The 24456-nt window shown below is 44.4% G+C and overlaps 2 protein-coding genes across 4 annotated transcripts; both read right to left on the reverse strand.

Annotated features, from left to right (window-relative positions):
* Nucleotides 1-759: 759 nt before the first annotated feature.
* Nucleotides 760-4494, reverse strand: cdca7a (cell division cycle associated 7a). The gene is made up of 10 exons (XM_040202363.2): nucleotides 4202-4494; nucleotides 3324-3464; nucleotides 3114-3236; nucleotides 2835-3029; nucleotides 2652-2729; nucleotides 2372-2542; nucleotides 2144-2272; nucleotides 1910-2059; nucleotides 1688-1824; nucleotides 760-1597 (listed from the first exon to the last, which is right to left on the reverse strand). Exons 1-10 carry the CDS (start codon nucleotides 4220-4222, stop codon nucleotides 1564-1566), a joined length of 1179 nt encoding a protein of 392 aa, XP_040058297.2. The 5' UTR covers nucleotides 4223-4494; the 3' UTR covers nucleotides 760-1563.
* Nucleotides 4495-5490: 996 nt separating this feature from the next.
* Nucleotides 5491-23706, reverse strand: map3k20a (mitogen-activated protein kinase kinase kinase 20a). Of its 3 annotated transcripts, none has more exons than XR_013453074.1 (20): nucleotides 23517-23706; nucleotides 21940-22234; nucleotides 20890-20977; nucleotides 17877-17978; nucleotides 17363-17428; nucleotides 17222-17250; nucleotides 16657-16794; nucleotides 15590-15676; nucleotides 15339-15413; nucleotides 15145-15251; nucleotides 13506-13641; nucleotides 10372-12807; nucleotides 10247-10277; nucleotides 10014-10153; nucleotides 9833-9895; nucleotides 9628-9717; nucleotides 7579-7695; nucleotides 7356-7430; nucleotides 6579-6729; nucleotides 5491-6462 (listed from the first exon to the last, which is right to left on the reverse strand). XR_013453074.1 is itself a non-coding variant. In XM_040202135.2 (20 exons), the coding sequence occupies exons 2-20, from the start codon at nucleotides 22231-22233 to the stop codon at nucleotides 5741-5743; spliced, it is 2556 nt and encodes an 851-aa protein (XP_040058069.1). In that variant the 5' UTR covers nucleotide 22234; nucleotides 23517-23706; the 3' UTR covers nucleotides 5491-5740. The 3 variants fall into 3 exon arrangements, 2 of the variants coding, with proteins under 2 accessions (XP_040058069.1, XP_077947197.1); XM_040202135.2 differs by having other exon boundaries at nucleotides 10372-10416; XM_078091071.1 differs by having other exon boundaries at nucleotides 10372-10416; nucleotides 21940-22314; nucleotides 23517-23658.
* Between the last annotated feature and the right edge of the window lie 750 nt (nucleotides 23707-24456).

Below are 24456 nucleotides of genomic sequence, written 5' to 3' on the forward strand. Positions count from 1 at the left end.
ACTGAGACGATTCATATCAATATTCATATAATAATCGTAAACAGGTTGGCTAACAGTTTTTTTTTTTTTGAGGAATTCAAACATTGACTAGTTTTCTACTTTATTGTTTTTTTTCATGTAGTACCTCTAATGCAGCCTGTGGTTGTAAATTGTCCTTATTTGACCCGATGAAACGCGTGCAGACAAGATGGCGTCATCTTTTCAGCCACGTAACATTAGTTTCCGCCTACTAAGGAATGTAAATGTATGTTCACGACGGTACAGCGGCGTCATCGCAGCTCTCTCCTGTATGTTTCGACACCAGCGGTCCCGGCTGTGGGTGGAGGGACAGTCGGAGTCAAAGACAACTGCTTCTGCGGTGATAAAAGACTTTAATGTTGAATGTGCGGTTAAATGAGCAATGGGCACAAATCGAAGGATCAGCACAGACACGTCGAGCGTCGCTCTTCCTGTGCCTGATAAACACGAGCAGCAGCAGCAGCAGCAGCAGGATAACCTCCACCTGCCACCACAACTGCAAATCTCAGCCGCTGATTATTTCTTTGTAACGGTTTCATATAATCACGGTGTCCCGGTGCAGGTCGAATGAAGTACATTTCCAAGATGGGCGACACAAAAGGTTAATTCCATGTCATTCCGCGCAGAGTATCGCACTTCTGAACAGAAAACGCGGGGCCATAACTCTATTGCCTCTTCAGTGGCACCTTCAACGATTCCTACTTAGCAGGGGAAGGCAGAAAATGAGCCAAAGAGACTGGAGCAGAGCGAGAATGTGCTTTAACAGGGTAAAATGATTTACAGGTATGAGATTCCCATTAGAGTGTGCTAATTGTTTCCACACCATTAGTGACAGTTATCTAATGAAGGATATTTAACCAGGCGCCGTAGTATATCACGCAGTTCCTCTCGGTTTGAAAGTGAGAGGCAGTGGACCCCAGAGTCTTTGCCCTTTCCACCCGCACCACCTGAGCGGCATGCAGATCCCCGTTTCTGCAGAAGCACGCAGCCAAAGCAAGCTTTTGTGCTTTAAATGAAGGAGAAAAAATGACACTCTGGGTAGATTTACAAAACTTGTAAAAACACAAGCATTCATTTGCAAAATAGAAAGAAAAAAGTCGTTCAAGTAGGTATTGTCAAAGCTGTACATTTAAAACAATGTATAGATTACAGTAGATCATCTTAACAAGCCTGCGTGTCATTGCAGCAGGATGATCTCATGCTTTGGGAATATGTACATCATTTGTCTTAAAACATTCAAGACCCGTGGGAACGTTCCACAGTATCAAGTATGAGACATCTTTCAAAAAGATCTGATTTGGTCCACCTTAGTATTCAATCAACCAGTCGTATTGTAAAAGCTCAGCTCTCTCTAACAGGCAGGGAAACTAAATGAAAGCAAGCTTCAAGGGAGGGAAACGCCTGCACGGCCGTCAGTTGGTCCTTAAGAAGTATGTGACATTTTATAAACAAGAACAGCGACAGGCATCGCGTCACGGCGAGCGTTTGGACTGGTGGGGCTCATAGAGCGTGTCAGTCAGGTCCAGGATCAGCTCCTCCCCCGTTTCACTCGCCTCTCTCTTCCAGCTCCTTTTTCAAGCTGCAGCCAAAATAAAACGAGTCTCGGTGTTAACGAACAGATCAATTCTAAACAAGCTCACTTCCAAACCTTTACGGTGGCCGCGGTCACCTTTTCAGGTAGGCGTGCACGTTATCGAATCCATGGTACTTCGCCAGGTACACCAGCACTCCCGTGGCGCAGCGGCCGTCTCGGGCCCGACAGAAGCTGCAGTTGCAGATCCCTCTGCACGGCGGACACAGCCACTCCTGCCAGAAACACACAGCCCGTCAGACCCGCACGACGCACTCACCGGGGCCTGTGAGCGCGACCGGGCGCGTTTGGGAAACTCACCGGATCCAGCAGCGCGTCGCGGACCTCCTCCCCGTAGCGGTTACGAAGACAGGGGCCGCAGAACTGACCCCTGACCCCCACGCACTCCGGGTTACGGCAGTTGGTTTTGGTGTCGGTCGTTTTCTGGCGGCACTGGTGGCAAGTGGATCCCTGCAAATAGAAAGAAGGGGGGGGGTCTTCAAGCAAAGAGCACAACAGGCATATATGGTTGGGGGGGCGGGGGGCGGGACTTACGGTGGATCTGTTGTAGACCTTCTCCCGCACGTTGTTGCAGATGCTCTGCAGCTCCGCCTCCGTGATGTCGTCCACAGGCCTCACCACGTGGGCGATGGCCTTCACGCCGCTGTAGCAGCGCCGGCGGGCCTGCAGGGGGGGGAGGAGGGGGGCGACGGCCGTAGTTAATGCCTGTACTGTTATTGTTATTATAAAAGGTGAGCGGACAGGCGGAAGTGTGTCGCTCACCGGCTCGTCGGCTTCCTCGAAGTAGCGACTTCGGCGAACCAGACTGAAGACGTCCTCGGGGTCTTCTTCTGGCGTCGGGCTGGGGGGTCCGTCCACCTGCGTGCGGGACCGGGTGTGTGGGCGGGACGGGCGCTCGCCGTTTGTCCAACGGCCTCCCGTGGACCGGCGGGGCTGAATAAGATAAGAATAATAATAAGAAAACGGTAGCAGTCAATGCAGAGCGCTGACGGTGCACCGTGAGATGTTTACAGTCAAGTGTTTCTCGGCAGGGTTAAATTACCGTGGTGGACGCAGACGCTGACCTCCGTCCGGGGAAAAGTCCGGGCACTTTGTTCAGCTCGGCCATGAGCTTTGCCAGCTGTCACAGAAAAAATACGGATGAAGGAGTAAAACTGGAGGCTGTGCAGGTCAAAGTTCAGGTTATAATACCAGATGCTGACGTAATAGAGAGAGAAGATTGTACCATTTCTTTGTTCTCCTTAATATTCAGGGCTCTCTTGTCGATGAAGTTCTCTTCTTCCTCAGAGTCGGACTCCTGAACTGTAATTTGGGGGAGTTGGGACGCCGGCCTCTTGCAGGTTTTCTTGGTGGGGAAGGTCATGGCGACCTTCAGGACGTTGGGCCTGCGGCCACGTCTCGGAGGTTCAGCGTCTACTTTCTGACAGAACCACAAAACTAAAGATTAGGACTAAACCTTCTCAGTCTCTGATGAAGTTTGTTAATACAGTTCTAGGAAACTTACCATGGCCTTCATCTGGCTGTTAATCCCACTCTCCTCAAACCCGCTGCACGTGTCCTCCTCCGACGAAGCCTTGAACGCCTTCGGTTTCTCTGACGTCCTCCTCGTCGGTCTTAAAATCATCCTCTAAAACACAAGAGACCGTCTTAAGCCCCCCGCATGTTTACCGGCGTTTTATTCACAGCGGGAGGACTTGCATCGTTTGTTGTTTACCGTGTTTGCAAAGCCTCCGTCGGAGCCGAAGCTATCACAACTGTCGTCAGAGGAAGAAGAGGACGTCTCCATGGGAACCAGAGGGACGCTGCGGAAGCTCCTCAAGCTCATCCTGGTGGATGGAGGCTGGGCCGCCAGTTTCTGTGAATCATCACACGTGAGTTTAGGAAAGGTTTCTGCGTCCTTTCCACACACTTCATTAAGGCACCTGAGAATACCAGCACCGACACTGATACCAGTGACCTTTGAACTTTGTGGACGCCATCATATCAGGCCGGGATACGAATACGGAAACCATCTTCTGAAGTAACATCTGCAGAACCCTGGGTGGATTTCTTTAAGCGATCTCACTGGCTGGACTTCAAATAAGTCATGAGAGAACTTAGTTATGTTTACTCAATGTTTTCTCAATCAACCCTTTGGTTTAAAATAAAACACTTAAAGAAACGCCCGGGTTCACATGCTCAAACTGATTTTTTTCGACCAGTATCACAAATGAATGAGTCAGAGAAGTGGTAATCTTTCAAATATCTGAATATTTTTAAAAGCCGCAACCAGTAAACTGAAGCATGAGGGGTGTCCTTCAACTGAACTGATCTGATTCTCATATTACATGTGGATTTTCTGTATATGAACCAATCAATATAACAACATTCAAATGTAAGATACAAATATGAACTGGCCCATGCAAGGTATCTAGATCAAACGGATTTAAGTCATTAACAAGCTAACAATAATTTCTTAAAGTTAATTTAAGATGAACTCTCAACGTTGCCCTCAAATGGTAATCCTTACTGGAGTGTTACAAAGTGGTAATAAGGGGACGTTTTTTCACCCAACACGGTAATAAAGTTGTATTGCGGATAATGTTTTCTTACCTTGGAGCGGGTGGCTGGCATGTTTTCTTTAAATACTCGACCAACACAAGCAGAAGGACACAGTGCAGCAGCTCTGCAGCGAACAATACTGAGACAGAGAGACACGCAGAGACGCAGAGACAGTTCCCGCGGTTTGTTTCCGCGCCACCGGAAGGTCCTACAAGATGCATAAAATGTAGTCGCGAGCTTTAGGCTTTTTGTGAGATGCGGCCTCAAAATACAAAACAGTGGTCAGTTAACGGGATTTCTAAAATACGTTTGATGTGCCTTTTAGATGATTAAACGTCACCAGTGTGTTAATTTATGACGCGTTTAGAGAAGGACACACGTGGACCTTCCAGGTGCTTTGCTGTGGCGCGAGTTTTTTTTATTTCGGAATTTGCATGCAAGGCGGGTAAAATGTTGATTCCTGTCCAACAAAGAACCAAATTTAACCTGTTGAAGTACATCAGTCGCTTTCACGTCATAGCGGATAGGACCTGTAAATTAAGTGCATGGACTTTAATAAATTAGGAATATTCACTATAAGAGTATAGTTTATAAAGGAATTCAAGGAGGGGCATATTGGAAAAGGAAATAGGGAGATACGGGAATTCAATTTACTAAAGAGCAGTAAAAGGGGGGCTAATAATAAGATAACACTGACTGGCAACAAAACCGAGATAAGACAGAAACTGGGTTCCATAAACAACAGGAAGTGGGTATGAATGATTGAAGCATGAACATGGGTGTGTTGCACCACATTTAATAGAATTGCACGTCTCGGTTTATGAAGTTTACGTTCGACATATATATATATATATATATATATATATATATATATGTATCCTGTAGCATATTACATGTTGATATATTGTATTCCTTTAGTACATTATATACATTATATGTACTTACCGTATAGTATAGTTCTAGATTAAACTAATCCTTTAATCATATAATATTTTCTGATGTGCTGTATATAGACTGCTTCCTAATCACATCCCACTACTTAAAATTGCTGTGTAATTAAGTCTTTATTGCTCTTGTGATAGTTTCTCTTTTTTTCTTCTATTATTATTACAGTTTTTAAAGGCTCTTGTTGTTTCATATTTTCTCTATTTAAATTCCATTGGTTCTGTACTTGAGCAGCTGCAGCAAACAAATTTTCCTATGTTGGGAAACAACCAAGGCGTATCCCATCTTATTGCATTTGACCATTGTCAAACAGTGGAATCATAAGAGCATTTTATACATCTACCCCCACTAAAGACGCAGCTCAGAACATTTGAACAGATAAACACTACTATGGGTCGACATTTGTGCTTTTTATTAGAAGGAAGAAAACCAAGGAGAAAAGACTAAATTATAAAATAAAAAACATAATTTATATTCCCCCAACAGAAGCCCGTTTTCTTCTCATAATATAAAGAGCTTGTGTTCATACATATATACATCCCATCAACACGCAGTTAATTTTCATCACGCAAGCAGACATTATTCCCATAAAACCTTTTCAGAACACGACGTGTCAGGAAGCGCTGGGTTCACGCGTGGCCCCCATCAAGTTCTTGCAGCGGCGCCACGCCCTCCCCTGCCCCCTCTCCTCTGTCGACCTCTGACTTGTTTATTGTCCTGACGTGGTAATCTTTTCTGTCGCTCCACTTTGATCCACCCTCCGTCGCTGGCTTTGGCCCCCTCTTTTTCTTTGCCAGGGTCTTCTGTCACAGACAATATACCTGGTATCGCGGAGGGGCGGTTCTGTGGCGTGACACTGTGACTATTGGACCGTGGCCTCCCTGGCTGTCGGGAGGTTTTGCTGGTTTTATAATGAGCACAGTTACCTCTAGGACTGTTCCATGCATGCCCCCTCCCCGGATCCCCTCCCACAGTTAATGTGTTGCCAAAGTAGAGGCTTTTGCGGCGGTCGTGCGCGGCTCCAGCGCTGAGTGGCCGCTCTCGTTCCCTCTCCGAGGCGCTCTCCGACGTGGTGCTGGAGGGGCTGCTGCCCTTCGACCCAAAATGGAGCGAGGAGAGCTTGGCCGACAGGCTGGTGGTTGGCGAGGAGCTGCGAGAGTCGATCCAACTGGACGCGTGGGCGCGGCTCGGAGAGCGACGCACAGCTGCGGCGTAAGAAAACCCCTGGCTTTCGTGTGCGGACAGGAACTGAGGCAGAGTGCGGGCGTCGGAGCTCGTGAAGGCGGACAGAGCGTTTGTTGTCGGCGAGGTTTTCTGGGTGTGTAACTGCCTCTGCCTCACGTTGTACATCCATGTCGTGTCCATGTCTAAAAGAGTGAGGTGTACGCATTGATTCAATTAAGGGGATTCAACATCTTTATTTTTCCAGGAATGAAAAACTGTTGATTTGGCAACTCGCTAAGTAATGACAGTAATAAATTACCAGAGTAGGACTTGTCCATGGGGCTCAATGGGATGTTAGCAGGCGTTGTTTCAATGACCAGCTCCACGGTCTTGATCTCGGGTTGTCCACCGCTGTGACTCCACGTCACGGGACAGCTGTGTCTGGTAGACTTTGGTGACTTGACATCACTCTGAAGAGAAGGAGAATAAATGATATCATTTAATATATTTAGTGTAAAAAATAAGTAAACTTGATGTTGAGGATTCTGTGATTGCATTTGATTAATTTTCATTTCATTTGATTCAAATACACCGTCTGAATATATTATACATATATTAGGGCTGCCAGAGTTCAGATTATTGCTGAGATGCGATAAATTATTATAATGCAGTTAATGCAACTTTGTTTACTTCTGGTGTGTTGACCCCTGACCCCTGAAACCGTGGCGTGCCTGCAGTCAGTTAGACCGGAGAGACCGAGATGGGAGTTGAAGACGCAGAGAGCTCTTTGCATTGGAAGTGAAACAAACAGAACCGTGACAGACGGCAGAGAACTGTGCAGAGCAATTCCTCCTCGTCTCAAACGTTATGCACTGATAGGCTAAGCTAGCTGCTAGGCTACTTCCATCTACCCTGCGCCCACACGGCCTGCAGAGGACCATCGCTGTGTTCCTAAAAGGTTTGTAAACGTTCTGGCTAAATGCAGAGAGATTGTTGGCACTTCAAACACAGCCATCAAAAGACAGAGAGTTGAGAGCAAAGTGCACGTATGTATATACATGTATCTATATGCTTTGTTTTGTGAGTTGCCTCTCACCTCATAATTGACAGTGTAGTCAACTTTTTGGTTCTGCAGTATTCCAACGATCCATCTGTCCATCACAAAGGGTGGCTGCGTAGCAAAATAATGTTAGTTCACTAAAAAATCTGACTATCCAAGATGCAACAATGTCAGCGGTAAAATGCAACCAGTTATGTCAGAAACAAAGACAGAATTTAGAATTGATTAATGAATGAGTGGTTCAATCATTTGTAAAGACCTTAGTCATTCGCAGGATTTCCACATCTTGTCTGTTGACATTAAAGATGACATCCTTGATGTAAGTTACTGCAATCTCATCTCCATCAAGCTCCATGTACATCTTCCACTTGCAGTCCTTAAAAGAAAAAAAAAGATGGGTTCAATATACAAAACCTTTTTTTATGAGACAAATATCTGTGCTACTGTACAACTGCAATAAAATCGGACGGTGTGAGAATGACTGTATGGAAAAGTTTCTAATTGTGGTATTTTATAAGGAGAACTTGTGTGTACATAAACCAACAGCACAACCTAGAGGCACCTTTTGGTAGTGGCCAAAAAAAGCCGCTTACTGTGGAAGCGACATATATAAAAACAGAAAATTGTATTTAATGCAATTTCTGTTATACATGATTTCCTGACGCACTTTTAATAGAATGTATCTTAATCAAAATGAGTATTGATGCCTCAAAATAGTACACATTGTCTTTTTTTTTTATTCTGTAAGAGAGAAACATTTTAAATTCCTTATTATTAATCTCGGTGGGATCCAGGATTAATTTCTCTGAGCCGAATTCGGGTCGATTTTAGGTGATACGGGTGAAGGATTTTCCCCATGACCTGCTGCACGCGGCACACATGAAATCCTCACTAGGAGGCACGAATTCGAACAATTCCCTAGACCTCTTCTCCCGCATACTGAATGCTGACGAAGCAGTAATGATTCCGCCAAATCCCCTGAAGCCGGCCACAAAGCCACAGGTCACCGCTTAACCACGCAGGGTTCACGGCGCAGGCCAATCCATTGTGTGGTGATCACAGAGAAAGACATCAGAGGAGTGGCACTAACACACTCGTGTGAGGAGCCTTTCGCCCTCTCCTGCATCGTCCCCCCGGGAGGGTAGGAGGGGGGAGGGAGGGGGGGCTGGAAAACGGCTCAAAGGGGGGAAGCTTGGGCGAGCCTCTGGCTCAGGAACACTCCGGTGGCCTCGCGCCGGCCTCGGCGTCGGCGCTGGACGCTCGCGCCGGGGCTTCCAGGTCCGCGCAAGTCTAATCACTCCGGCAGAAACAATGTCTGGTAATGATGCCCAGGACCCGAGTGCGTCTAATGACAACTCATACATAATTCAGCACCTTTCACTTGGCTGCGCGGTGATATCCTCATTAGCAGGGGACCCTCAGTGGCTGTCAGATGGTGGCCGCACAATCGCAGGCCCTCATTTTGTCTTTGAGAAGTGCAGCTGCTTCCATGACATCGCCAGCAAAGAGGGGCGAAGAAAAAAAAAATGCAGTGCGGGTTTGTTTTATTTAGTGCAAAAATCCTTCCAGTTTGTAAAAACAAGGCTGACACGGAACCTGACACCAGGCAGGGGAAAATAATTAGCTCTCATTTTCTCAGCCTCCTGTTTCCTTCTCCCTGCTGTGTTTTCTACCCACTAAACCACCACATGTCAGAAGAAATGGGAGGCAATTAGCAGGCTCGTTTCAGCCCTGCCGAACACACTGAAAGAGGACTATTTATGATGGGACAATGAACAGCTGAAAGATTAAATAACGTTTGCCTTTTAAAAAGAAAATGACTTCTGGCTAAATGGGCTATTTTTGATTAAATTCAAACAGCAAGTGAAGAGCCATCCTTTCACCACAGTTTGAGGCCCTAACAAAGGGCTGCGAGCAAGTCGAGGTGGATGTGTTACACGGCTGAGAGAGAAATGTTTATTCTTCTGGTTTTATGTATGTCTGGTGATGCCTTCAATGGTCAGCACATCAGCCGTCATCGTGAATCCTCAGAACTAACAGCTTCAGCACAAGGAGGCTGATTCAATCCGGGCAAACACATTATTCCGCACTCTACTTAGAAAAGGAACGGTCTTACGGAGTGTAGTAAAGATGTTACAAGTTAATAATCAAAGGAGTTACAACATTTATTCGCACTTGTCCTGCGTTTCCTTTTGGCCGGCTTTCACAGAGCGAATGATGCATTTCATGCAAACAGCTGCAGAATATGTTGATGTACTCAGTGTGTGTGTCCATATGTGTATAAATGTGTGCTTCACTATAAACTTACAGATTTACCAGTTCCTGGTTTCCAGTGGTACCCGAACACCAGCTCCAGACAAACAGTTTTACTAATCTCAACTTCCTTTCCCAGCTCATCCTTGGGGAAAAAAGAGGAGTTTAGGGAGTTTTGGTCACCGAATATACATTACATTACATTACAGGTCATTTCAAATAAAACATTCCTCCTAACGATAAAGAAGAAACGTTTCTACCTTCAACAGCGGTGGGAAGTGGACCAAACCGAGGTAATCGTTCGTCAGCTTTTCAATTTCACTCTGCCGAAGAGAAAATGTGAGATTCATTGTAATTTCAATATAAATGGGTGTAAATCTCATTGTGTAACTGATAGATGTATTGAATGAAATTAGACGGTTGTGGTTAACTGCGGCTTGCCTTGAGGTGCATGGCGTGACCTTTGGATTTGACCCCCATGTCCCTCATGTCGTTTTCTGTGAGCAACAGCAGCCTCTTTCCAGTGATGTGGTTCTCTTTAAACAGGTCAGCATACAGCTGCATGCCAAAGGCGCTTTCCTCTGAGGTAGAAAAGGACAGGATTTTACACAACACATTGCAAATAAAGAGTGAAGATGCAAAAGTTGGACCCAAGATAAAGTGCGTGAACAAACCTGCGCCAAATATTTGTTGCATCCAGAAATACTGAAAGAATAAAACGGCAATATATTGTTTTTATTAGCAATGATGTGTGGAAAAAAAAATATATATTAGTTATGGTAAATGCAATGATACTGACCACATGCTCTTCTGTCCATGTATAGATGTCAAAGTGGGGCAGCAACTGCATTAATAGCAAACACAAACAGCAGTAACAGCAATAGAATATGGATGGATGCAGACAGTATAACACGCATATTCATGACATTTAAATAAAAATCAACAGACTTAAGTAAATGTTATTAAAATGGAAAATAGGCATGTTTTCCATGTCTGTGAAGCCATTACTTTTCCGGTTATTGTGCTGTGGGATGAGGACGACTCGCCTCTAATGGTCTATATCAAACCGAAATGTCCATCTGACTGATCTGACGCAATGCGTCTGAATGATAAATCATTTATTGCTCATTAAATGTAATCAGGCAGAAACTTGCCAGCCAAAATAAAGATTTCATCATTGTGATCATGAGACTGGTGGGTAATGACAGAAATAACGCCATGGAAAAATTGGAGGAAAGATGACTAAATGAATGAATAATCCCCTATTCACATCTGATAACAGCTCAGGTTATGAACTGAATGCCGGTCTCAATAGACGGTCGCTGCCATACATTTCAGTGCCCCCCCCCCCCCCCCCCCCCCTCCCCCCCGGCACTGCAGCGCTTTCCGCCTCCTCCAGTGCTGCGGTTCGGAAGTAAACAGATTCAGAAACACTCTGCGGCTGCCAAAGTTCTGTTGGAGTGACTTAACGGCTCTTTTCAAGCGGCATATTGTTCGTTCACAAATGTGCTGCCGTGGTTCTTTCTCTGGGCTTTATCTCCAATTCGAAATGGGGAGCGCGGCTTTTGTGTTCGTGACATATCAACGGGAAAAAAACAAAACAACAACAAAAGACTTTGGTTTAGTTCACACAATTCTGCCCCCATGTGGAATAAGTGGATGATGAGTAACCGGACCTTGAACACTGGGAGTTGCAAAGTGGCATGAAGTTAACCTCACAAGAAGCAGCTCAACGTGAAACCAATCTGATTAAAAATGCAGTCAGTCACGCTCTGTTCTGCCTTTTATCATAAAGGGTTCTGTAATAACAGCACTAATAGAACATAATGCTCGTGGAACAGATCAGCGAAGAGTTAAGGACGGATGCAGGAAAATAAGACACATCAAGAAGCTGCTGGTCGTGTAATTCTGCGAGACGCCCGATGAGATTACTAACAAGTGTGGAGGCTGAATGCTTCTGAGCTGCATGCATCTGTGTTAATTGTTACGAATAGTCCGGTGTGCGCGGGGCCCGAAGGCACAGGAGTACCGGCGATGTTTGAGTATTGGCTCACGGCAGGACGCTAACAAGCAACAACACGGAAATACAGGGGATTGAATCCTCATGAGACTGACTGATGATAACAAGTGAATGGGACAATTTAATGTGCTACGCTCAAGGAAGCGTGTCCTTCCCCCAGATGAGGCCTAATACCTACTTGAACACTAATGCTGATACGATTTGCTCCACTATGAAGTCTTTAGGCGAATATTCAGTTTGGTGTGAATATCCGTATGTCTACAGAAGGAAATGATTCTCTGTATGGTCAGATACGGGACTTTTGAATTATGCATTTTAGCGCAGAGACGTTGTTATTTAATGACTTATTTCTTCAATTTTTGTTAATCCTGTAAGGCGCAAGAAGGCGTTAAAAGTAAAACGTAAAAATGAGCAATAAAGCTGAAAGTCGTACAGCCACGTCCTTTCTCCTGCTGTTTTGAACCGGGGTCAGACAGAGGAAAAAAAAATAAAAATACGTTCTCGTCCTGGTAAGAGACTGCGTCTCAACAACTGCACTCCAACACATCCGGAACAAATTGGCCAATCTTAATGTCAGCAAAATGTCACTTCATCATAAAAGCCTGAGCCTCTCTAAGCAACTGGCTCATGTGGCTCTTTCTTCACAGCATGGCGCTATACATCCAGTACATTAGACGCATGCTAAAGGACATCCGTAATATGCATAGGCGGAGGGACAGATTTATTCTGAATTGCCTTTCTGAGCTACATTGAGTTATTTCTGAATACAACTTGAACACAGAATAATAATAATAATAATAATAATAATAATAATAAGCCAATAAAGGTTTTCTGGTGTTTCGCATGATAATTGAAATGATCCAAAAAATCTTGACTTAACAAGTAGTTCATTATGAAATATTGCTCCCACAAAGGCCTTAGAGCATCAGGTGAGATCACATTTGAGGATCATCTGTGCAGCGCCGGAGGGCTTTTATTCACCGTCGTCCCATTTCAAAAGTCATGGCAATTTTCTGTCCCTCTCTGACACGGCTGGACGCAGAAGACTTCTGCCTGGCCTAGATGTTGACCTGCATGCAGGACAGGCCGGGCCAAAGTCCATGGAAAACATGTCCCCAAAGCCCTTCGTCCCGGCCCGCAGATTCCCCTCCTCGTTACCGGAACTGTTTGCCTTCTTGACATAGCGCTTATTTTTTTAGCCATAGGTAAGAGGAGCTGAGAGACAGGTGAAGACATGGGGGGGGACGGGGGGACACAGGGGTGAGAGACAAGAAGGATAGAAAAGAAAAGGAAGTAAGTAATCAAGATTCAAAACACAACGTGAGTGGAAAATAAAAAAGGGGACGATCTTAAACCCAAACCCGAGAAGAAAACTACAAGGTCAAAGGAACACAACCGAAACAAAAGCATAATGGGAGGATAGGAGCCGATAGGAAACACAGCAAGAGATGTGAGGTGTTTGAGTTCCACACACCACCGGGGCATTCTGACGCACACGTTGTGTTCACAAACACACAACGTGCAGCCAGGCCAACGCCGCCATGCAAGGAGACAAACGGCCCGATGAGCAACGCCGCGCGCCGCCGTTCTGCAGCGCGCACAATTCAACATGATGCAGCGTTCGCTGTGTGCGTCATGATGGCCGACCATGTACTACATGAATGAAATACTGCCGAAAATGCACACTGCCCATAATGCACCTGATCCCGCGCTTTATTATTTTTCATTCCACAGCTTTGCTGTTTCCACGTCACCCTGGAGGCGGATCAGAGGGATTCTGTCCCTCCTGCGATGGGATTGAGGAAACCAGCATGTGAGGACAGCAGTGTCAACACCAAGCGCTTTCTGCTGGAGCGGGATGTCTCGCAGGTGAAGGTGGACCGAGGCGGAGAGGACACGAGGGGGAAACTCACCGGGCTGTTGGACTGTTCGATGAGTTTGTGCTCCCACATCTTTAGGCGGTGTTCTCGCTCCTTCAGCTCCTGCTCTTTGGTGCTCAGGTCTCTCTCCAGCTTCTTAAGCCTCTCAAGCGTAGCTTCGATCTCACACCTGCAGGGAACGGTGATGAAACAATGTCAGCAATTGCACTAAACAACAACTTTTTAAAAACGTTAAAGACGGGCACGACATCATCTTTTCTTTCATATCAGGAGTGAATATAGAATTTATTCATACACAGTTGCCCTATAGAGCCATTTGTTTTGCAGGTGGTGTAACATGTTTAGGTCATTCCATTCGATGTGAGACCCAGTGGGAAAAAAAGGTCAAATGAATGTCAGTTACCACGAGGTGCACGAGATGCACGGGCCCATACAAAAACACCATAACGTTAAACTGAAAAAGGTCGGGAGGTGATACGTGTCTATGGCGTAGGCTGCCAGGGACGGGACAATGTGGCAGGAAAGCCCATCCTTCATCCTCCCGGTCCTCCGCTTACTCCACCCGGATGCTTCCCGCTTCAAATTATTGTTCTCTTGGCCAACTTCCCAAATAACGTGTTCTCTTGCCTACCAATTTCCAGACAAATATCTGGGCTTTCCCCATTGTCCTGTTAACTGAAGAATCTTAAATTCAATTAATTTATTTTCTATAGCCCCGAATCACAAATTTGCCTCAGAGGGCTTTACAATCTGTACACATTGCTTCTGTCCAGGGACCCTCACAAAGGAAGAGGGGGAAAAAGGAAGAAACCCTCAGGGAGGAAAACAGAGGAGGGATCCCCCCTCCCAGGACGGACAGAACCGCAATAGATATCACATGTACAGAATGAACAAAAGAACTGAGGTGAAACACATTGAATGCTAAAAGAGCAGCTAAACACTTGTGCGTACATGGAAATTAAGTGATGACGGCGAGCTGGAGAGATAAATGCAGGTTTGAAAAGGCGAGACTGTCTGCGGTAAAGAAGTGGTTGTTCTTCACTGATGTTGTGACGTTCAACTCAGGCTTATATGCCAAACTTGGTTAACAGCCTTCAGCTAAACTTATAGCGTCAAACCTCTCGAGCTACAACAAATGCGTCTTTCTGTCACACACATTCTCGCTTTCTGTTTTCCAGCAGCGAGTTTCACTCCAACCTGCTGCACCTGCAGATGGCTGCCTGGACACGATGCCACCAGCACAACTTCTGAAGAAAAACCTCAGAGCACAGACAAGCCCCGCAGAGAGGCAGACAGAGAATAAAGTAACAGCTGAGACTCAGGCTGTGCTGAACATCACCAAACCTCCAGCTGCTCATACAACCCAATTAAACACTTCTACTTGAAAAAGATGGTGATTATTTTTAGGGCCCTATGGGTAAAGAGAGGAAGTATATCCAGATGGATGATTCTGTGGAGGTTTTCATGCCTTTATGTAGCTATCAGTGTAATTATTAAAGATCTATATGCACAATCTCAAATCCTTTTTTGTATCTCACGGCCCCCGTCAGCTACATTTCCACATCAGTCTTTGAAAACAGTTGCACATTTCCTTAGGCTGAGGCAGTATGTTGGTGAAAAAGAGAGTTATAAATACATTTACTGGGCGCGGGAGAATAGACGAGCACATTACCTCCATTCAGCCTTGTTGTGAAGGAAAGAGTTGCACTGTTGAGGAAGTTGGCTGTCGTTAGACATGGAATCCAAAGTAGAGAGGATCTGCTTGAACATTGGCCTTTCCTGCGTCAACATATAAACATTTGATTCAGACGAAGGCATTCACATGTCGTCGACTCGCACGCCGCGGTAACTGGGCGGACGGCTCACCTTGGGCTCCGCTGCCCAGCAGTTCCTCATGAGCTCGGCGAAGCTGGCGGGACAGCCGCTCGGGATGGTCAACCTCTGAAACACACACGCTGCCCACTCAGAAGGGATTCTTGGACGTTTTGAATGCTCATTCACTTTGTCGCTGCAGCGTTGAAGGTAACCTAAGCTAAGCCGGGCGCTTCGGCCTCTCGGCGATAACGATTGGGTCACTACCGTCCGCGGTACACACACACAGTCGCACATTGGAGTACCTCATTCTTCTCCACCACGAGCCAGGCCACTTGTAGACCTTCCAGACCTTTGAAGGGTATCTCACGAGTGAGCATTTCCCAGAGCACCTGTCACAGAAGTAAAGAACCAAGGTCAGTGAACAAACAGAGTTATATATTTATGTATACATAACTGTAGAATTATACGCACAGATGAATGTATATGCACACACACACACACACACACACCCCTCCTGTTTTGCCCCGCTGGGTTTCACAGAAAAAAACACTGCATGAATAATACATTTTGCAACGATTAGGGGCTGACTTCACAGGGGCAATAACAGCACTGCTTTGATCGTTTAGGTGCTTCTCAAGTGGTATTTAGCAGCGTTGGCAGAATTCAACCTGAGTCCACATCTTTTAAAAAGAAGATTAGGAAAAGGTGGAGGTCCGTGTTGTCAAACACCAAAGGGCTTCACTGTACTCTACATGTCTACACCAGCTGCCTCTCATTACGTCTCTGTATTCATGCTGTAAAAATCAGTTCCTCAGAATTGTGCCAGTGCGGGAAGACAGCAAACGTACACTAAAAGAGGCACTTTATAGCTCCGAGAAACATAATTCTTTTGAGAGGAGCTGCGATTGTTTTAAGCTCTTAGATGGTTTCTCTTTTGAAACTACTTCAAAGAGTCTTCAGACAGCAAATTCACAACAGTTCCAGTTAGAAGAAAGACAAATACATTTTTAAGAGGCTTTTTACTTATAATATTCAATATAAATAAAGAAATGCATAAATAACGGTGGGACTGGCCGGCGGTTTTGGTCTGGTGATTGATCTCTGATGCGCCATAGATTAACACATTTATTTGGACTTGATGATGTCATTTGGACATCAAATATTTTTGATAGACCCGCAAATGGCTGGAAGTTCAAGGTGCAATGGCTCAATGTTATGAGGCAGCGGTGTGTCCCAGTTGAATGCTTACTGAATGCAGCAGCACATACTTGGTAAGTATGAACTCAAATTGATTCAGAACTCAGTCAGCGTCTCAGATGTCCGCTGACTCGTACAACATGTGCCAAAACAATGATCTCGGGTCACTCACCACTCCGTAGGAGAAAGTGTCACACGTCTCAGACACAGGCAGGCTCTGGATCACCTCGGGGGCCATCCAGGGAAACGTGCCCACCAAGGACATGTGTGTCGTGTGGGTCAGGAATTTGGATGCCCCAAAATCACAGATCTGGAGTGACAAAAACGAATTAAGCTTAAGCTTGCATCTAAAAATGAACGGTAAAGTATCCATAGCCAGCATCCATATAATAATACAGCGACGCACCGACTATCAAAATGAACTATATGTGTGTACTTATTGGTGATACTCTCGTCTGATGATACAGCAGACACAAAAAATAAACTACCCCCCTTATAAGAGATTTAATCTCCTCTCTACTCATCCCGTCCACAGAAAAGCACACCAGTGAAACTGGCTCTTGTAAAAGCAAGGTAAGTCACTGCCCTCTTGTGTCCGCATGTTGTATGTAAATAACATACCACTATTTCATGTTCTTATTCCTTTTAAAAGATAAAAAATGAAACACGCAGTTGACCAGACAATATCACCTCTCATTGTGCAGCCAAATGTGTATAAATTCATAATGAAAACACACCTTGAGAACCTTGTCTCCTGACACAACAACTGTAAGGGAAGATAAAAAGTCAAAACAACTATGTATACACAAAAAGTGTATGTATACAAATGAATGTAGATGAATTGGAAACAAACACATTCCAGAAATCAAATCCTTTACCGTTCCTGGACTTCAGGTCTCTGTGGATCACCTTAACAGGGGCCTCTGAATGTAAATAGTGCATTCCTAATGTGGAAATAAAGACGTTTGTCAGAGGTGGGTCACTGGAAACATAAATATATGAACTGGTGGCTCTGACCAATAACACAAGATAAACTTGATCGGATCTAAAATGTTTGCAAGCTGTCTTCAAAGAGTCTAAAGAAGGAGCAGACAAAGAAGCTCAGAGTCCACTTTTTAATTTTGAATTAAAATTTTAATTTGTGTGCGAAATTTGCATTGAATAATTGTTTGAGGGTTTATTTTGTCTTATTATTCTAAAGGTTAAAGGTTGCAGCTAATGATTATCATCATCATTGTCGATCAATTGATTGGTTGTTTGGTCTATAAAAAACGGTCTGAAAGACATCATCATCAACCATGTGTGCTGGCCTCAACGACTTAACACTGCAAAAAGTCTTTTTTAATTTGTGGATTAATAGAGTGTGATAGGAAACGAGATTGTCACATTTACCTCTGGCGATCTCTGCAGCCCACGTCATTATTTGCCCCATGTCCATTTCCTCACTCTCAGCACTGGACAGGTAATCATACAGCGATCCGCCGCTGGCGTACTCTGTGGAGAAATGTCGCCATGTTAGTTTATATTTATAGAAGTGATGACCGGCAATGGTGAAATGTCTGATAGTGAGCGTTGCATTGTTAACACGAGTGCAGTGCGTGAAGGCGCTTGGTGAGACATTTTGCCAGATGATTCCTGGAAGCCTTCTGACTCTTGTTTACAGATTCCTCCATTCACTGACGTGTCGCTGTATATGTGCTCAATTTATCACAATGTAAAAGAACGCTGCTCCCTCAGAAGCCCACATGTTAGCGACTCCTTAAAAACACGTATAAACAGTCTCTCTGCGCTGATTTGAACGAAACCACTACACGGTTTTGACAACCATGTAGTCGTTTGCAAAATCCCTCCAGGACGTTTGTACCTGTCAGCAGAGACGTTGGGAGGTACGGTGCCTGGATAGAGATACCAGATAGAACAGCAGGAAACCTCTGTTTGTGCATAATAACTCACTCACGTTACAACACAGTGTAAACAGACACAGGCGCCTAGGCAGGAGTTTAATTAACAATGATAAAATACACATCTTATCTTCTAGATCTTTAATTGCCCTTTTGCATTTGCATTGTGGCAGAACCTGTCCAACAGTAAATATATTTTGTAATGTAAGAAGCTCACCTGACGCCAAGTGAAGACTAATCTATGAAATAAGTTCATCCACATCCCATGAAGGACATGACCAAGTGACGTAACAGCACTTTCATCTGATCAATAAACAGAGTTTTGATACCTTTGTGTGCAAATACTGTTACAAAGGGGGGGAAAGATTCTGGAAGGTTTCCATGGGAAGTTAAGCTCGGGAATTTTATGTTAATGTTTTTGTCGTTTAATGAAAGAATAAAGTTTTACTCACAAATGATCTAAGTCAAAAGTAGATTTTTTAAAATTTGTATTAGAAATGTGTTATGACCAAACAAAATGTTATTTTGTCAAATATGGCAAGTCAAATACAGTTACATTTTCCCAAGATTTCCAGTCTATTCCTGTTAATTCCCTTGGAACATTTCCAACTTTGAATATTCCCAGAATTTTGCAGTGTTTATCACAGCTAAATGTACCTTTAGCACAAAACAATTACTGACTTAAAGGTATTGTGTTTGAGACGTCATCGAGGGACAGATATGGTCCAACCCATGCAGGTGAACAGGTTTTAGATATTTTCTGCAGAAAGAAGGAACTGTCTGGCCCGATGCTTTATGTCAACAGTCAGTGGACATTTATGACGGAGCTGATGAATGTGGACACGAGATGGTCAGGACGGCAATAAAGGTTTTCCTGCATCTGCTGCCAATTAGATTGTGCTTCGACAAATACAGACATCAATGAGCTACTTGACATCAAAACCTCTCCAGTGTTTCCCCTACCATTATATGGGGGGGGAGCCTGAAGAAAATGTTCTTTTTATACAGTTCTCCCACGCTCACTTATTTCATAGAAAGCACGGTGTGCAAAACTAGATGGGAAACTCTGGAGCGGCAGCAGTTGTCACGTTAACATATCGTCCGAGGTGAGGTTTCAGGAGAGCATTCTACTGCGCTCCAATCCACAGAAAAAGGAAACAATTGGTAAATTATCAGCATGGGGATGGATATTTAAAAACAGATGTCTCGGGTCACTGAGGGTTACGGAGTGTACCTGAGATGATTGGAGTCATGCTAACAATGTGTCACCCAAGGAAACTTTTTAATGGATCTAATAGGGGAGAAATAATATTTCCTGATGTAAATGGCATTAGAGTTTGCAGTTGGAAACAACTACATTTTCTTGTTTGAATTCCCACTTGATAATACAGGCTGTTAATAAACAAAAAATAAAGCAGCTTATTTTTTCTTTTTGTCTTGAATATTTTTTTTACAGCATTTCCTTTTTCAAAACGGATTAAGTAATATACTTGGAGCATGTGTTTGCTGTTTTGGAGACTAAAAGTCACTGTCAAATATATTCTACCATTAGAACATCCCAATAGACCCGAACATGTGATCTTGAATCACTTACCGTTTTTTTTACTGTCAAATTGAGCACTTCCATTTGACAAAAACACCAAAATCCCAATTCAGTTACCAACTGAAAGTTCAAGCAATATTCACTTGGAAAAGTGTGAAGTTTTACTTGTACATTTAGTGACACTTAACAGTATGTAGGTGACTAGGAATGTGAAATAGAGAAACAAATGTAATTACGGGAGAAGAGCAATGTTTGTGTTCAAGAGGTTGCAATTACGCGACGTGAGTCACATTCGTCCATCCATCCATCCATTGTCAAACCGCTTATCCTGCACACAGGGTCGCGGGACGACGTGAGTCACATTCGTGCAACTGCAAATTAAATCTCAATTTCATATTGTGCTTAAGTTATTAGTTGATTGAATAGTCGATTGGCAGAAAATAAACTTGCAGCAATTGATTTGATTTATTCTGAAGCCAAATTTGTGAAGAAACATTTGCTGTTTTTTAATTCCCGTTTCCAGATTCTGAAACTTTTACATTTGTTGATTTACATAATTGTATATTAAATTAAATCTATTAAAAGTCTTCCTTCAATATGTTGGACCAAATAAGGAATTAGAAAATGTTGTCTTGGGTCTTGAGAGGACTGCAATTGACATCTCCACAGTGAAGTGAAACGTTTGTGCGGAGGCGTCGTGAGCCCCCTTGCTACATGAGGTTTATTCTTTACCGCCTATAACCTAAAATCACACACAACTACTGTATCAATGTGTGCACTTCCCGAAGCGACCGGCATTCTCTAATGTTTCTATAGAGGCCTTTGCACCATTCAGCATTGAGCAAACTGCTACTGATGCAAACAGATTCTTTTCTCTCACGACGCAGCCGGACAGCTCTGGCGAACACCGATCGTCATCGGGACACACCGTGTTTATGACACGTCTTTGAAAAGATCTCACCTGTGACGATTCCATAGTTGGGAGCCTCCACGATGGCGCCATAGAACTGTATGATGTTGCGGTGGCTGAGCACGCTGAGGATTTCAGCCTACAAAATGAACACAGCAAAACACATAGCTGGCACTATGCAAAACACATAGCTGGCACTTTTTGATGCTACTGTTACACAAATGTCTTAACATCACTACATCTGTCTAAGGAAACAGGGGTCAGCGAGCTATGCTGGTGGCTAGCGGCGCTTTGAGCTAACTGCTAACGCCAGTCTGCTAAAATGCTAACATAATGACGCTAGGGAGGTTTGTTTTTCACCATGTTTAGAGGGTTAGCATTTTGTAATAAGCACTGAACATAAATAAAGATTGGTAGATTGGTATCATTAACTTGACATGACATTTTTACCAAATTAGAGGCGAGAGCACGTTATCCAACAGTTGTTGAGCCGTGTAGTAAAAGCCAGAGTCCCATCTAAGTCAGTAACCTTCACCCACTCAGGACAACCAACATTAGTAAAAGAAAATACACGGAAATCCAAAAAGATCTCTGTGAAACTATTCCTTGAATGAACAGAAACGTGACAAAACCAATTTATATAATTGTGGCCCAACACTGTAATTAAATGAACAATTGGTTCAACTAGAAAGGATTACAATATAATTTCCACTGAACATTCATCCCTCCGACACTTCTATGATCTTTTACAATTTCAAAAAAGAAACCATGAATCGCTTTGTGAACACCCAATCACAGGCCAAATATAATGCCATTTCCCTGACAAGATTTCTAAGATAGTTCTTTTTTGTCTGTAAGACAATGAGCCTGAGCTTTTAAAGCAATCTCGGGAACAGCCCCTGCTGTAATTGGCCCAAATACATTCTTTCATTTGCCAATACTGTTTCTTTCCCTGCATATTTCCGAGAGTGGGGGTGTATAATGACCATGAGTGACGGGTGCATAAGTAACCGTGTCCCCCCCGCATGGGGTAGCAATTAAAATGAGCATCATACTGACAATTAAAAGTATATGAAAAGCCCAGGCAATTATGACTCCTACCTCATTTTCAATCTTGAGCAGTTTCTTCACCGCCACCTCTTTATCCTGGGAGATCCACCTGGCTCGGTACACACTCCCGAAGCTGCCGCCGCCGCAGTTCTCGTAGAAGAGGACGTCGGCGAACTTGATTTGCACGAAGGAGGCGCTCGGAGACAACATCTCGTAATGACACTCGGCACAAAGATTGCTTCTGTGGAGGGGCGGGGGGGTCACAGTGAAGGAAGGACGGCTGGTTCCCTCAACCGAGTCCTGCGCGGGTAAGCGAAAGGCCTCCTGCTGCGCGAGGTGCTCCATTCTGAAACGCACGCAGGTCGGGTGAGACTCCGACGCGATCTTGGAAAGGGGAACGACTGCGGCTGACTCTGCATGGCGCGTCTGTGTGTGAAAGCCCTGTTGTTGTTTTTTGCTGTGTCATTCACTGTGCCTTTCCTCTGCTCCACACACACACACACACACACACACACACACACACTCTCCTCATCATCAGTACCAGTAAGCAGTGAGTTCAGGGTCCAGACTCTGCTTATATAAGAGCGATGGCATGCCTGGTATGCTGTGATCACGGAGCCAAAGTCACACGGCGTTCGGTGCGAGCGAGGCCACGAATAAAGAGAGCGAGAGAGAGCGGGCGGTTTTAAGCCGAAAATCATCTGTACATCCAGTGAGAGTTAGAAATGTGATGCTCCCATACTGGAGTCCACACAGATTGATTATCGCATCCCTTTGTTTGTCTGTAAGAGCCATAAAAGCATCTTGTAAAAGACATAATTCCCTCATTACAGGAAATTGTAGTTCTGTTATTGTTCATAGGTCTCCCATTTCAAGCGGAGCAATTATGGCTTTTAAAAAGCTGTTACCTGGGTATTCATTGGGATTGCTATCCCTCACAGCGGGAAATGCCTCCATTGTCACAAAGGGCTGTATGGGGGGGGTCATTGCTCTCTGCTGATTTACTTGTATGCACGCTATACTTAGCCTCGCAGCAATCTGCTCAGCGGACCAGCCCACAGTGTTGTGGTCCACTCAAAAAGCCGGGGTTACTGGGATATGCGAGCACTCCTCCCTGCCTGTTCTCACCTCACAGCAAACAGGGCAACAATGAGGGGCCCGATAGCCACATGTCCAACCTCAGGTAAATACTCTAATCAATAACAAACAAGGGGACAAATCACAACAGGCCAGCAGATAGCACGGTGACCTGTCCAGCTTTTCGTTTTGGATGACATCGAAATATTATTATGTCAATTATTAGTTATTAGTTATCAATGATCTTGTTGCTGATCATGCCTCGATTGGCATTTGCAAGTACACGACTCTATAGATTAGAGTTATGCACTGAACACGTGAACGTTTCTCCATATTCAACCTTGACATAGTTTACTGTACCGGCCTGCGGGGGGCGGGGGGGGGTATTGATCGTTATCAGAGCTGTAACGTGTTAAAATCACACTTTTCACAGACGCACTTCACGATTCAAAACCAAAAGTAAACCTGTATGAAAATGAAGTGCAGCGTTTCTGTAGAGTGATGAACTCTGCATCTAACGTTCACACCGCGACGTTAAATCACGTACGTACCGGCGGTCAGCGGGAAGCCTCCTCGTCTCCTCCTCGGGACGGTTTCACGTTGGGAGCGTTCAGCTTGGAACCGGGACGAACGGGGAGTTCCGGGAAGTCTCGTGTGACGTTGTTCTAACGTCTGCCCTCCTCACCCCGCGGTGGTTTTACTGGTTGCACAACTTGGTAGTTACCAGAAGCGGCAGCTTCCCCGTGACAACAGCGCCCCCCGGCGGACCGCTGCAGGACTGCAGCTCCGGCTTCTGCGGCCTCCTCTTTTCGACCCGCACCGTCCCGGGACGGTGGTGCTCCACGTGTGGTCCGCGGACCAGAAGAGGTCCCCGTCCGAATCTCGCAGAGGTTCCTTAAAATGTTCTAATCCCATTGGAACTTCTGATAAGACTTATATCTGAGTTTTTATGCATTGTGATATTTCCTATATTTGCCAGTAAACATGTTACTACTTTATTCCATTTTACTTCAGAGGTATAACATGTAGATATACTGCATTGTGCTTAAGAACCCATTTGAGATACTTGCACCTTACTTTATACTTATATTCTGTAGTCTATACTTTATATACTTCACCTAAACTAGAAGCCAATACTTTTTCTTCTTTTTACTTTATTTAGTTGACATATTAGTTACTAGGTACTTTGCAGATTTTTAAAATATAAAATACAAATCAACTAATACATAAAGGGTTGGTTGGCAAAACCTTTAACGTGAGTTCTACATTACACAATAATTATAATGCTGTGATAAAATAACTATTCAGTTCCTTCCGAGTTCAGTCCAGGAGAATGATATTAGCCCCAAATATTGTACTCTCCTCTACAAATCCTCTCAGATGGCAAGACATTATGCAACTAGTAACTTCATGCTCCACTTTACTGATTCACAACACATAACCTTTTTATTGTATGGAGAATAATATTGCAAACTACATAAATCATTTAAT

The sequence above is a fragment of the Gasterosteus aculeatus genome, chromosome 16, assembly GCF_964276395.1.
Source record: "Gasterosteus aculeatus chromosome 16, fGasAcu3.hap1.1, whole genome shotgun sequence".
NCBI lineage: Eukaryota > Metazoa > Chordata > Actinopteri > Perciformes > Gasterosteidae > Gasterosteus > Gasterosteus aculeatus.